This window comes from Odontesthes bonariensis, chromosome 3 (genome assembly GCF_027942865.1).
Source record: "Odontesthes bonariensis isolate fOdoBon6 chromosome 3, fOdoBon6.hap1, whole genome shotgun sequence".
Lineage (NCBI taxonomy): Eukaryota > Metazoa > Chordata > Actinopteri > Atheriniformes > Atherinopsidae > Odontesthes > Odontesthes bonariensis.
In genome coordinates, this window is record NC_134508.1 from 24,092,981 (window position 1) to 24,108,810 (window position 15,830).

General features: G+C 41.3%; 1 protein-coding gene across 2 annotated transcripts in view; it reads right to left on the reverse strand.

Annotated features, from left to right (window-relative positions):
- Nucleotides 1-11,608, reverse strand: part of LOC142377253 (sodium- and chloride-dependent GABA transporter 2-like) — a 33,777-nt gene extending 22,169 nt beyond the window's left edge. For both annotated transcript variants that reach the window (XM_075461176.1, XM_075461175.1), the window contains exons 1-3: nt 11,388-11,608; nt 1,541-1,722; nt 1,161-1,295 (exon numbers count right to left, since the gene is read on the reverse strand). In XM_075461176.1, coding sequence (XP_075317291.1) covers nt 1,161-1,295; nt 1,541-1,718 — 313 coding nt within the window. In that variant the 5' untranslated portion in view covers nt 1,719-1,722; nt 11,388-11,608. The remainder of the gene's footprint in view (nt 1-1,160; nt 1,296-1,540; nt 1,723-11,387) is intronic.
- Nucleotides 11,609-15,830: the final 4,222 nt, after the last annotated feature.

Consider the following 15,830-nt stretch of genomic DNA (forward strand, 5'->3'; position numbering starts at 1 on the left):
TGAATGAATGAGATGGACAGGTATGCCTGTGTGTGCGCGTGTGGTTGCGTACACGGGCTGGGGCTGTCTTGCCCCTGGACCTTCTATGCAGCTGTTCCACCACAACGCACAGTGCGACATCTGTCTGCTTAAATAACTTAAAGTTTACAGTATGCAAGGCTACATTACACTATGCAAGGCTGCATGCAGACGGTGGAGTAATGGGTCAGTAACGTTGTTGCGTTGATGCGCGGGGGGGGGGTGCTGTTTTGACTAGCAACCCCTCACATTCATGCAGCAACTGCATAGCAACCCTAACGAAAAATCGCTGGCGCCGCCGCTGATCAAGCCTCAAATATCACCTCAACGCTAAACATGTAGCAGCTAGCGTGGAAGCTAACGGGGGCCCAACGCAGCTTAACATCCAAGATTCTATATACTGTGTTTTCATGCTACATTCAGATTTCAAATAGGGATATGTTCTGTGTTTGTTGAAATATTGTTGAAAATGTTAATTTTCTAAAGGATAAAGTATATGCGATTAATTTCGATTAATTAATTTCAAAGCCTGTAGTTAACGCGATTAAAAATTTTAATCGAGTCACAGCCCTAATATATATATATATATATATATATATATATATATATTTGTTTTAGCTTTTTAGTGTTATTTAGCCCCATAGAGCTAAGTGTTGCAATTTAGCATATGCTATAAACACTATCACATTGGAAAAGCTGTACATATCTGTGCCTATCAAAAAAATCCTGAATAAATGAATAATGTAGTTTCATATGTGAACTTTGTTACGCTAACATCACATTTGTAGAAAGAATGTGAGCGTATACATTTAGCACTTTTTGTTTGAAAATTGGCCATTGAAATATAAAAGTTTCCAACTTCTCATTTTGTAAACGTGTATATTTTCAAGCACAGTCACAGGCAGCTTTTCTGACGTACTGAACATTCCAAACACAAGCAAACAACTTGCCACGAAAAAAAGTAATAAAATCATCAAACATCAGCCAACTTCAGCAGGTTCCAAATGTGGGTTTTGAGTTAAAGCCTTTTTAATCATTAACTCACAGGTGGTTCCTTCAATGACAATCAAACAATTGTTTTGTGCCATCTACTATACTTTAAATCTGCTTGTTTAAATCAATTTCATGTTATTTGTCTTTACCGTCAAATAGGGGACAGATTTTCCTCCAGCAGGTGATACTTCCCTGCTTGGTATACTGGCCAAGAGACGTCTCCAGAAGAAACAAGGGGATGCCGCAGGAGAAGAGAAAGAGTATGTACGGGATGAAGAACACCCCTGTGAAAAATCAAAAAATTCGCCCAATAGGCCAGAGTTAAAGCTCATCTGGTTAGTGAAAGGCCAGCTCTGGATTTAATCACTAGATAATGCTGATATGACACAACAGGTGTTTGAAATGCCAAATGCTTTTGGCGCATTTTCTAACGTCACTGTTACTTGTTTACTTACTGTTGTCTCTTTATTTTTGTTTTCATATTTCATATGCCAAAAATGGAGTACATTTTCACACTAAAGAAACTCACCTCCTCCATTTTTGTAGCAGAGGTAAGGAAACCGCCACACGTTTCCGAGCCCTATAATCTGTCCTGCAACAGCTAAGAGGAACTCAACTTTGCTCGACCACTGTCCCCTGAGGGAGGCTGAATGTGCTGTACCCACATCCAGACTGAACTTGCCACCTGGACCATGTGCCTTATCCATCGTGCTGTGAGGAGAGGAAAAACGTTATTTTAAATCCAGTGATATTTGTTTCAAATGGTAAATTATTTGGTCTGAACATGAACAAGCTTTGCATCATTTATCTGTTAACTATAATTTGTGTAATTTGTAATATTTCAGCAAATTGTAAATTAAGATACATAACCAGCTGTGCACATAAGATTTATGGTCTCGTTCTCAGGGGAGAACCTGGGGTTGTTGCTTAGTCCTCAAATTTTAAATAAATTTTTTCCTTAACCCACCTCACGGGAGGAACGAAATAGAGGGATCCGTGGATAATGTGACATGTACTTTAATTTCAACTGAAAATGAGGAGAAGCAGCACAACAAAATGTTGTTGTTTATGTTCTTTAAACCCATGTAATTTTCTAATAACATGATTGTGTTTCTGGGTCCTGGCTATGTGTGTTTTCATTATCAGTTGCTTGAACTACTTTCTGGTGCTCTCTTCTATTGGCAAGCTTATCGTAAGCTGGATGACTAAAGTCTTTGGTGCCTGTATAAAAGGCGCCGTTTTTTTGTCCGCCAGAGTGGGATTTTCACGGCATATTCTGCACCCAATCTCTGTGCGTTCATCATTCGTTTGAAGCCAACTGACCTTCTGCAACCACTTTTCTGAGAACACACGCTTCTTTTGCGGTTCAGACTCAGCCTGACATTTCTTTGCAGGTGGAGGAACACCAAAGTAATCGCTTAAAGGATAAGATCGGTTTTTTGACATTGGGCCCTTGATTTCACATTATAACATGATGTTCTACTCACCCCTGCTTGTTGTTGGTCATTTGGAGCTGTTCCGAAGATATTCGCGAGGCGTCTGGCTGCTCTCTTGAGATATTCGGCCATGAAACGGTTTCCTATGGGCAAGCTTATACAGGCACAAACTATGCTGTTTATAATTTATTAATTACTCTACACTAGCACTGATAACGTGGAGGTGCGTCGCTTACTTAAAAAAATCCGGGTTACTGTAATTTTGAATTTTTGTCGTAAAGTGGGTGTTACTGACGTCATCGTCGTGCTACTGCCACAGACAGCCCACAGACCTGCTGCCTATTTATTCATTCGGCTAAAATTCAAAATTAGTAACCTGGATTTTTTTAAGTAAGCGACGCACCTCCACGTTATCAGTGCTAGTGTACAGTAATTAATAAATTATAAACAGCATAGTTTGTGCCTGTATAAGCTTGCCCATAGGAAACCGTTTCATGGCCGAATATCTCAAGAGAGCAGCCAGACGCCTCGCGAATATCTTCGGAACAGCTCCAAATGACCAACAACAAGCAGGGGTGAGTAGAACATCATGTTATAATGTGAAATCAAGGGCCCAATGTCAAAAAAACGATCTTATCCTTTAATGGGGCTTGCTTCTTTGACATTTTGACAAACGTTCTAAAACAGTGGCTCATAAGCCTCGTTTCCACTATGCAGTCCGGTACGGGTCGGTTCAGAACGGTTCGCTTATTTCAGTGTTTCCACTACCACTAAAGTGTACCGGTCCCATGGTACCCATTACCATTTTTGTAACCCTTCTGCTTGGGGTACCTAGCACACAGGACTGGTTCCAGACTCTACTCTCCGTTGTTGGTGAGGAGGCTGTGCAGCGAGAGCTTGATGGCGCAAGTTTTCCAGCTGATTGCCACAAAAAAGGCTTCAGCACGCACTCTGCCCACCCCTGAGGGTCCCCTTTGTACAGTGGGAACACAAGCTGACCCCAAAGCGACCAGACCTGTACCGTACTGTTCTGAACCGACCCGTACCAGACTGCATAGTGGGAACGAGGCTATAGACCTATCCTGCACGACAGATTGCGTAACTGTCTATCCCAAAATCTTAGGTACGCAAACGAGTGTTACAACGTTTCGTCTGGCGCGCATTTTTGGTTTTTTTTTAGCACCTGCGCACCACTTATGTGCACCTCTCTACATAACAATGTCCAATGACGACAACATATTAATATCTATAAACTCCACCCTGCCAGCAGTCTTACTGCAATAGGTCAACAAAGTGTGATCCTTTTAATTGATGTTACTTTTGTGTGGCTGTCTTGGATTTGATGCAGGAGTGAAGTAAGTTGGCTGCGATCTCTGTGCTCTGCTACTCAACTCAGTGGGGTTACATGGCACTGAAAGGATTGGATTATTGGCTAAATTGCAATAAAGGCCTCGGTATGCTTTTACGTCGCTATCCGTCAATCCGACTCCGTGGTCACGGAGAGGCTATTAAACCTTTTGAAGTTCTCCGTCAGGATGTCGGATACGCAAGGCAATTCACCTCCCTATCAGTCGGTGTTGCCACGCTAGACGACCTAATCTTGCGACGGCAATCGTGAAAGTTGTTGATTGATTGTTTACCTTCCGGCTCCGTTTCACCCTTCACAGTGAACAATGGCGACCGAGAGAGAAAGACTTTTGTTGGAGTTGGAGCTTGTTGATATTGAAATGCAAATAATTTTGACCAAATGTTGACCGGCACACAGTAAGCTCTTTCAAAAATGGCGTCGTTGTTGTTCTGACAGGAAGGAGCTAAATGATGTCGTTAGCCGACCAATCACAACCCTTGCGGTCTCTGCGAGTCTCCGTCGCCTCGACGGATAGATAGATAGATAGAATTTTGGCCGACGCACACAAGCAACGGAGAGCGTCTCCGGGAGGGTCTCCTTTGACAGGGCTCTCTGTCGCTCTCCGTAGCCTTTCCTGGACGACCATAAATCAGGCTTAAGACTGAGTTGCTCCTTATTTGAGCAAGGGTAATTATCCTTGGATATATGGCGGTGAATGAATCGAATCATTGGCACAAAGCATGTCATACTCCGATACGATAGGTAGGGATGGGAAAAGATTTTTAAGATTCCAATTCCATTTTCGATTCTGCTTAATGATTCGGTTCTTTATCGATTCCCTTATCGATTCTCATTTGGGGGGGAAACGGTCGATTGGCATCAACTTTGTTTAGTTTAGAAGTAACACGAGTCATGACCTTACAAACCCAACAACGGTGAGGTCCACATTGGTCTATCATGGCCTGGGTAATTTAACTCTTCCCTGCTCTGGTGAAAGGAGAAGCTGGAAGTAGACGTGAACTGGGGGTAGTACCACCAGCCTCTGGCTCAGAGCCAGTCAGGCTCTGTCTCTCATGATTTCATCTAAATGTAATGCATGAGAAGGCATTCATTTAACCTTAACCGTTACAAACAGCAGGTTTTACAATGAGGCAAATGGCGCTAACATGATAGGCAGTGTTTGTTAGTTACCTGCAGTGTTAGCCGAGGACATGCTAACATTGCTGCTGCTGGGTTGAGATTTACCAACGTTAGTCCGGAGCAGATCGAAAACGCGACATTCATTCATAGTTATTGCATGTTGGTAGTATTTCCTCCCTTTGGTGAAATATTCACTTTGCAAGTTGCCCTGTTGTCGTCTTTTTTAGGGAAGTGTAACCAAACTTTTGAGCGTTTGTACCGCGCCATGTTTACTGTTGGCTTCTTTCTGCACTGGATGCCATTAGCGCCCACTGGAATCGATAAGGGAATCGTTTGCAAAATTGCAAAACGATTCCAAGGAATTGAAACACTGGGAACCAGTTCTCAACAAGAACCGGTTTTCGATTCCCATCCCTAACGATAGGTGGCGCTGTACCCATTTCAACTATTGCTAATAGAGCTACTTCCGGTTGACCGCTTCACCACCAACAACAACAACAAAGTCAGGTATTCGAGAAAATGGCGAATGAAGAGCAAGATGAAGCTACGTCCCTCTACATTTCGTTTGTGGTGAGCATGCTTATTGCACAAACGCGATGCACAATGGCGCATTCTCCATCTCGTTGTTTGTTTCTTTTCCGACGGCGGTGGCGACGACAACAGTAATATCGTCTCTTCCAACTTCCGGTTCACGACCCCAGGAAAAAATCTCGAGCATGCACAGAACGCGAAGTCTAATTCACCACGTGCTTCACCCGTCTACAAGCACTTTTAATTTGACTTTCAACTGAGTTATCTCGGGGTCTTAATCCGATCGCGAGTAATCTGATCCGATCCAATTTCTTTTCCGATTAAGGTGTCTACATGAACTTAATAACTCAGTCTTATTGTAATTTAGCCAATAATCCGATCCTTTCAGTGTCATGTAATCCCACTGACTGTTAAGAAGCTTGAAATTATGAGATGCTGAAAACAATCCACCTGTTGTGTTTTAATTATCACTGAGAGAGCCAGCTGAGAGGAGAATAGTGAGAAAAAGCGAATGGGAGTTATTAACACCAGAATGCATTTGGCATTTAAAAGGTAGCTTGGCAAAAAGGAGCTATGAAGTACACATAGCTTGTGTTTAGGAACACTTGACTGGTGGCTCTGCATTCCTACACAATGTAATCACAAGTTATCGTGATATAAACACTAAAGACACTGAACAGGAAATTTTACCAATGTAAGTCTGGTGTTTCTCATAAGCTCTAAAAAACCACATCAATAAAGTCTGACATGATCTGGATTTACGGAAATTCGCAAAATTGATCTTTGAATTATAATTCGGTTAAAGGCAGGTTTGAAAAGAACAAAGAAGGTTACACTTTGGTAAGGTTGCCACACTGTAAAAAATTCCTTGCAAGTTTTTTCATGTCTCAATTTCAACATTTGACATGTTTTCTATATTCGATTGTGAACAGAATATCCCTCTAGGATGCTTGCAAATAACTGCAAGAGTTCTTTTGCAGCATTTACATTTTACACAGCATCCCAACTTTTTTGGAATTGAAGTTATAGATTATTTGGTTTAAAATACTTTTTTTTATGTAAATACGTCTTGTATTGGTAGGTTTAATTTATATCCTATTATTAGTAGGAATGGTTAGCCAATATGCATAACTTTGGATTCATTAGACCTTCCTGTTTCTGTTCATGAGATAAATCCCTACTCTGTGGTGCCAACTTCAAAACACTGCTGTAAAACCTCACAAAAGCACAGTGTGTAGCATAGCTGGCATGTTTATCATCTGTTCTGTTCATGGCATTATATAAATGGAGTCCTTGTTGTCTTGGGAGACAACTCTCTGTTGGAAAATGTTGATTTACAATGGGTCTCATTCATTAGTATGACAGCAATGACAGCAGCAGCAGCAGCAAACTATTCAAAAACACAAGAACCTTCAAACAGAGGGAAACACTTGCGTAACCACAGACAACCTGTCATCTAAATATGTGTCACTTTTCACAGGTATTCTTGAACTATCCTTTGATTGAATGATGTGAGTGGACAAGTGCAAAGGTCACAACATGTGTTTTGTGAGGTCACACTGACCTCTGAGCACTAGAGTCAAATCACTTCATCCTAGAATCCAAGTGAATGTTTATGCCAAATTTGACTCAACTTCCACGACATGTACTAAAGATATTGCATTTAAGAGAATGAGATAGATGCTTGCCCATGTGACAACTCAAACCTAACATGTCTGGTGCCAAACTTTCTCAGAGATTAGTATCTTTGCATCATATAATTCTGTTATACTAGACTATCCAGGCAGTTGAGTCATCACCATTTTCCAATGTGTTTATGACACATGTGTTTATGTGGCAATATTGATCATAGTGACAAAACAGTTTATCATGTAATATTGATTAAGGCCTCAACGGTCATATTCTGTGGTTTTTGTCCTTGACCTTTACGCACCAATATTTCCCTAGACTGCCTGAATGTTCTCGCAATATTGTGCACTATCGCTGTTAAAAGAATCCAAAGTTCTTTGTAATTTTGAGAAAAATATAAAGACCATGGGTCCGTTTCACAAAGCAGGTTCAACCAACTCTGAGTCTATTCCTGAGGTCCGTTTCACGTAGCAGGTTTAGTGAAAACTCTGAGTTGGTTAACCCTGAAATGAGGGAAACCCTGAGTTTTCCGTTTCACAAAGGGAGGTAACTCAGCCCCGAGAAAGAGGGGTAACTCTAGCCTGTTTCACAAAGAGAGGTAACTTAACCTCTCGGTCAGTTACCGTAGTAACAGACTCTCTGAACCTAACCTGGTCGGGACCAGGTTTTATTCAAGAAACTTCGAGTTTCTTTCTGTCTCCGCCCTCTTTCAGCCACACACTACATTTGATTTCCTCATTCATTCATCAGCAGAGCGAGTTCTTCTACTTCTAGAAGTTCTTTAGGCACAGTAGGAGGCGACTTTTTTCACGAGCATGGCATGTCCTTTTGACAACGATCCCGTGGATGAAGGTGCAGCATTATTGCGCAGAGAAATAAATATTCGTCGGAGATGGTTATCAGACCGCGCACAGATTTTTGCATTTACAGACAATTATCTTTTTGAGCGGCACCATCAGAATGTGTTGGGACAAAAGAAAAAAAAGACATAAAAGACAAATAAATATTTGTATGAATAGGCTTAAAAAAGACATATATATGCCTATTATATTTTATAAAGGCACTCGTGTCTTGGGGGTGGACTCCCTCCGGGGATTCCCTCAGCCACTGGCCTCCCGTTAGAGGTGGCGGTGCTGGGCAGCACCCGTTTTATGGGCATCTGCCTTCTTTCTGTTGGCTCAGTAGAAGTCTGTGTTAGTTTAAATAGGCTTAATTATTTAACAGAACATGATATAGATGATGACTCTAAATTGTCCTTAGGAGTGAGTGTGAGTGTGCATGGTTGTTTGTCTCGTTTGTCTCTATGTGGCCCTGTGATGGACTGGCGGCCTGTCCAGGGTGTACCCTGCCTCTTGCCCATTGACCGCTGGGATAGGCTCCAGCCCCCCCGCGACCCGACTGACGGATTCAGCGGTATAGATAATGGATGGATGGATGATATAGATGAGAAGACATAGTTTATGTGTGTGAAAGATCAGGGGTCCGTTTCACAAAGCAGGTTCAACCAACTCTGAGTCTATTCCTGAACTCTGAGTTGATCTACTCTGAGATAGAAAACCCTGAGTTTTCGGTTCCAGAAACGCTGATTTGAGTGAGGTTAATCAACTCTGAGTAAGTTCACCTTGAGTTTAGCGCGTGCACCACAACTTTAAAAAGCCAGCATCAATGGAGCCCCGATTCGACGAGTCACCTTGGCAACGGGGAAGAGGAGGGGCTACGTTTTTCACCAACCTCGAATTGGAAATCTTAATGCGCTCATACGGCGAGTTTCAATACGTTTTTAGAAATAAGTGCAACACCGTTGCAGCAGCAAAAGTGTAAGTTTAAATGTAGTCCTTTGCAATCACAATAATATTACAGGGAAACTGCTTGAATGGTAGCCCATTCATTTATTTCATTTAGGTGCAATCTCGCGGGGGAGAAGCGCACTTGGCAGCAGTTTAAGATGAAATATAAAAACATTGTTCAAACAGGTGAGACCTCGGCATGGAGGTACCTCATTTTGATCATGTTTTACACTGTAAAATAAATATTAAGTGGCTATTTGACTGTGCAGTTATTTTATTCCCAACATAAGGCTGTTTTCACACACATAAACTATGTCTTCTCATCTATATCATGTTCTGTTAAATAATTAAGCCTATTTAAACTAACACAGACTTCTGAGCCAACAGAAAGAAGGCAGATGCCCGTAAAACGGGTGGTGGTCCAGCACCGCCACCTCTAACGGAGGGCCAGTGGCTGAGGGAATCCACCCCCAAGAGACAAGTGTCTTTATAAAATATAATAGGCCTATATGTATTTTTAAGCCTATTCATACAAATATTTATTTGTCTTTTATGTCTTTTTTTTCTTTTGTCCCAACAAAATTCTTATGGTGCCGCTCAAAAAGATAATTGTCTGTAAATGCAAAAATCTATGCACGGTCTGATAACCATCTCCGACGAATATTTATTTCTCTGCGCAGTAATGCTGCACCTTCATCCACGGGATCGTTGTCAAAAGGACATGTTACTGAAAAAAGTCACCTCCTTCTGTGCCTAAAGGACTTCTAGAAGTAGAAGAACGCGCTCTGCTGATGAATGAATGAGGAAATCAAATGGCGTGTGTGGCTGAAAGAGGGCGGAGACAGAGATAAACTCGAGGTTTCTTGAATAAAACCTGGTCCCGACCAGGTTAGGTTCAGAGAGTCTGTTACTACGGTAACTGACCGAGAGGTTAAGTTACCTCTCTTTGTGAAACAGGCTAGAGTTACCCCTCTTTCTCGGGGTTGAGTTACCTCCCTTTGTGAAACGGAAAACTCAGTTTCCCTCATTTCAGGGTTAACCAACTCAGAGTTTTCACTAAACCTGCTACGTGAAACGGACCTCAGATCATAAGTGGATGCTTTTTTGACCCAATCTGGAAACCCTAACCTGTCATCAGTGAATCTGCTGATTGTAATATCTTCCAGAAAAGTGTTACTTGTATATTGTTTTTTTGCCTCTCCTCCAACTTTTTGTGCGTGTGCAGCTAATATAAAATTTTAGATTTGTTAATAGTTTAATACAATGATGAAAACACTGAAAACTATTAAAAAAATGTTGGTGTCTGTTAAAAAAAGTTAACCACATACATATGTGTGCATTTTTTAGAAAACTCCTAAACTTTTCAGAAAATGGGGTTTGTATTTGTTTTTCCTTCAAGGTAGATTCATTGGAGATGAATCATAAATTAATAGTCACATGTTTCTCTTTCATGATCCTGAAGCAGGTCCCGAGGCAACATTCTCCTGGAATCAAACGAATAAATTCCTCCGAAATATTCCCATACACGGCCACAAGACTTTTATGATGGGGGATCAGGTTGAGCAAATAGAGTGGCGCAGAGTTTTTCTTACAAATGGAAAGGCTGTAAGAATAGGGCAACAGGGTTAATCTCATCAATCCGTCCATTTTTTTTGGTCCTGTTTTATCAACGACAAAATCTCTGACAAACTTAGTGTTAAGGTCAAAGTTGAATTAAAGTTGTTTAAAGTCATAACAGAGTTATTCTATCCTACAAGGGACAGAGTAATGTGAAGAAGAGGTTCCTTTTACCAGAACTACAATATCAGTCAGTCAGCTTTGATGGACTAATGCTCTGTCAGTGACCAAGTGACGAGTAACAAGTTGAACATACAGGAACGATGTTGGGGAGCAGGTGATGAGACTAACTTCTTACCACTACTGGCCGTATTTCTAAAATACCACTCATAATATTTTATAATAGTTATAATAATAGTTTTATAAATGCAGCAGGACTGGTCTACATGTCTAATCTCAGCCCATCACTTGCAGTAAAGCTTGACTCACTAATCTTGATTTTTTTTTTTCTGCAACAGTTTCAGACCAGTTTGTGCAAATGTGTTGTTCTGCTGTAAATTAGCTTCAAGGGATGTCTGACTTCTATGACTTAAGATGTTGCAAATAAGCAAATTGAGAAAAAAAGTAAATGAACTTATTAATAAGTTTATTCAAATATTTGCACCAGAGCAATGTATTTGTTTAGAATGTTTGCTTTTTGCAAACACAATCAGAGTGGCCTGAGGTGTTACACTAAACAAGGGAAATAGCTGCTCTCACTGCAGCGTAGCCAGTAACCTTTGCCCTACATTATACAGCAACAAGCGCCAAGCCAGTGTGCAGCTCTTAACTGGATTTGTTTCCTTTTTTAGAAAATTAAACAACTGAAGAGTCAACTTGAAAAGTATAGAAAGAACACATCGATAGAAAAAAAAAACCTCCATGACAATAAGGAAAGAGGAAGAGTACCTGAGAGAGATGCCTCACGACAGTAGTCTTTGGTTGTTTTACGCATCCATTCCAAGTGAATTTATCTGGTGCCTTTAGAGTGAAATACAAATCTAGATCCTCTAGTCTCACCAGGACATGTGTTAATGCCAGCTCTGATCACGAACGAGTCCATGAGTGGAGGTTTGAGAGAGCTGAGCGGTGTGACAATGAGGGGAGAACGAAAGAGCAAGGGCAGAGGGAGGAGGGGGTGGGGTGTTTCTAAACGATCAACTTAAGGCGGGACTGTTCTACCAGACCACATGGTCTCAGAGCAGACCCGGCGGCAGAGACAAGCTATTGGACGGGCATTTAAATGAGTAGGGGGGGCCCCCTAGCGGGGGGTCTGGGGGTCCTCCCCCAGAAAATTTGGTATTTCTTAGATGCAATTTTCTGCATTTTAACCGAATTGTGGGCCCCGTTTCAGCCCAATAAGGAACTGTCCTTTTGTTACTAAATACGTGACGATTCCATTATTTCAAGGGACGGTTGGCAACTCGTTTAGGCAGCCCTGGCAAACACATCACGCTTAATCCACTCTGTATAATCATCGGTGCATAAATTGAACGCAAAGCCCAGATCACGTTTGCCCCTTTCTAGTCGCCATTAATACTAATACACACAACGAGCAAACAGGAGCGCAACAACAACAGCAACGCCCACGCACGGCCACAGTGAATTTAGACTGGCGTTGAGCCGACATCAAAACGCACTTGAACATGTAGTTCAGGGTCGGACTGGGAAAAAAAATCGGCCCTGGCAATTTTCCCCGGGACCAGCCAGTTAATATTGGGACACACGTATTAATTCCAAATGAATGGGTAGGAGCGTCCAAACTAGACTGTTATTTGATTTTTTTTTCTCCTCTGTGAGTGTCATGATGTGGCGCATTTTCTATGCAAAGCCATCACTGGGTGACCTTCAAATCAGACTTTCTCCGTGCATTTTCAGCTTTACAGATCTAATCAAATCCAAATTACTGACCCAACTGCTGAAGAGTTCAGGTAGTCCTGCAAGCATTTCAGGTTTAATTCTTGTGGCGATCAAAGTGTAACCCACCTGGAAGGTAAGTAACACGGACCAGAATTTCCTAGACACGTGAGGGAGAAATGGTAGAGTAATGAACTGGACACCAAATAAGCAAGAGGGAACACGCAGAGGTAGTTTTAGCAATATTTGAATGTATTAACAGACATCATAAAACACTTACAATTTCGGCCGGCCTTTAATCACACTTTAAATGTCTCTGAATCGGGTGCACACTTAAAATAAAATAAAATAAAATAAAATGTCTCTTTTCCAAGAGTAGAAAATAGTGTTCCTTTATTGTTTGAGTCGTTCTTAGTGTCTTTAAACCGATAGGACGTTGGTTGACGAAGAGATGTCCTATTTAATCCAAGTGGTCTCACGGGTTGGCTCGCCACTCTCCCTCGTCAGGAAGAGAATCTCACTCCAAAATCCAAGGGTGTCCAAAAAACCCAGCCGGGCAAAGAAAGGAATAAACAAAGGTAGGGTTCCCAGGGTCGCTTGTGGTGGTTACCGGACGCTCAGGTGCCAGCTCCAACAGCTCCTCTTGCTGGATATGTGTTTTTTCCGAACTTTTTTATCATTCCAGACATCCGTGTCTCTGCTCTCTTCATGCCACCGCGCTCTGCGTGCGTATCTCTGTGCATCCCACTAACTTGCGCCGAGGAGGCGGGCACGAGCTGGCTTTCTCCTATCGCAATCCGGCTGCTCCGCTGCTTACTTATGGAACAACAGGTAGGTTCTTTTTTTTTTTTCTGTCTCAGATTGCACAACTAACAGATTTCTCTTTTTTTTTCCAACAGGTTACAAAAGTATAAAAGAACAAAAACATGTAAGCATATTCCTATAAACCTTCAGTAATTGTTTTTCTACTATGTTGCTCATCTTTATATTCTACATACTTCTCTTGAAATGGATTCATAATAAGTACAATAAAAATAATGTGTAGACAAGGCCATCCTGGGCACCTGATAGCATAATAGGGTGCATGACATGGAAAAGATAAGAAACTTTGTTGCTATAAAGTTAATGGACAACATTTCTTGCTACATAATGTTGAAGACTTTGTGTAATTTGAAAACATGGTTTTCAGCTGCAGGGGATTTTCAGTTGACAACCTTGTTTTCAGCTGACCAGCAGGGCTGTGACCGTGCTGACCAGACTTCAGAGGGAAGTCCATTCTTGCGCTGTTGGTGCCAGATCAGAAAAGTGACACTCTGTCCTCAAAGTCATGGGGTGGCCAGTCAGGAGGAATAATAGTGCAATAGTCACACCACAGTTTTTTGCACCAGAGTCTCTGAGTAACCATCTGCTTCAACAATGAGTCAATGTAATGAACAGAGAGGCTGTAGTGATTTCTAAAGAGGTCGTTTTTTTAGGGTATATTGCTGAAGTGCAAGGGCTCAACAGAGAGATTCTTTCTCTGATCAGTCAGTGCTTGACAGTTGTGATGAACCCAGGCTTCATTTTGAAAAACTGATCCATCCGCATGATTTTCTTCCTCTAACAGACTCACTCTGCACTTAAGGAAGTTCTTCCTGCTATTGTTAAACTGCTCACATCAGTGTGACAAATGGCCATTTTGCAGTATATATCCAAACATTATCATTAAATATTTAATGCACTCGCACAATCAGAACATTCACCTTCTTAATAGTAATAATACAAATTATAAGAATAAGAATCATATTAATAATAATCATAATACTAATCATAAAAATGATGTGCCAAAAATAACAAGTGCCTAACTACATGGTGATGAACTACATTGTTATTGGGGACGTGTTTGGGTGTCTTATAGGGTTCAGGACAAAATGAGATCAACTGAGGCAACATAACTAAACCATAAAGCAGGGTGCCTCTTGAGAGGAGCAGAGTGATTGGACTGCAGCTAAGACTTATGCAATCTGTCTGGAATCACACTGAGTGCCACAGGTGTTCCAGATCATGCCAATGAGCCAGCTGCAAGTAGAGACACAAGCTGCTTCTCAAAGCCAAGGAAGGATTCTGCACTGCTGCATTTCTACTATATACCCAATTGAAACTATATCTGTCTATTCCGGAAATATCTTTAAGGAAAACACAAGATTCAATTGAATATTAACGGGCATATAATGCACTATGGCTCTCAAGCATTTTGCATCCATCTTATTACCAATTCTCCTGTACATAATCTTTTATCTTTATTGTTTATGCTAAGGCTTTATTAAAGCCACCTACACTGTACGATTAGAGTGTTCTTAGAAGTTTAAGCCACACTGTATGATGACTCAACTCAACTCTACGACAGGCATCTGATGAACTTGGTTGAAACATCATGTTTGATGTTTGTAGGCTGTGTGATGATGATATCTGCTGAATCAACTGTGAAAAGCAACATGGATTGTAAGCGTCATGCTGACGTAAAGTAGGTTTTATGAACTACTGTACTGAAAAATTACTGCTGTTTTTACTTTGGTTTGTTTTACTGTGTTCACAGGTTTGGGTCTCTCTTAGCTGTAGATATAACTCCACTATTTCTTTGCATGCTGTGTCATTCTTGGTGTGGTCATGGCCTGAGCTGGAGGACACATTGCACAGACAAGGCTTCTGCTGCTCCAGATCAATCACATTTGCTTCTTCGTTTGATTTTAAAAAATTAAAAAATTATTATTATTTTTTTTTGTCCTCGCACAGTGGCTCCAGCTTTGACTTAACATATCACTCTGTGCTACGTTCCTATTGAATGGTTTGAAAGTAAAGGTTGAAGCAGCATTCAGACCAAATTACAAAAAGTTTATGAAAAGTCTGGGTGCAAGTCTTTGGTCTAAAGACGGCTGCCATTAAGCCACTCCTAAAGAAGAGAACTCTAGACGCCTCAATGATGAACAACTACAGACCTGTCTCTAACCTCTCTTTTATATCTAAGATTATTGAGAAAGTTGTATTTAACCAGCTCAACGACTTTCTGAATGAAAGTGGAAGTCTTGATAAGTTTCAATCAGGCTTCAGACGTCATCACAGCACTGAAACAGCTCTGGTCAAAGTGTTAAACGACATCAGGTTGAATACTGATTCGGGTAATGTTTCAGTCCTGGTTCTGTTAGATCTCAGCGCTGCGTTTGATACTGTAGATCACAGAATCCTGTTGCACAGGCTGGAAAACTGGGTTGGACTTTCTGGAGCGGTCCTTAACTGGTTCAGGTCCTACTTAGAAGGCCGGAGTTGTTTTGTTACAATTGGCAGCTATGAATCTGAGCGAGTGGCCATGACTTGTGGAGTTCCCCCAGGGATCAATTCTTGGACCTCTTCTGTTTAACTTGTATATGCTCCCTTTGGGTCAGATATTACAGAACTTTAACATCAATTATCACAGTTATGCAGACGATACACAACTTTATGTGTCTCTGTCACCAGACG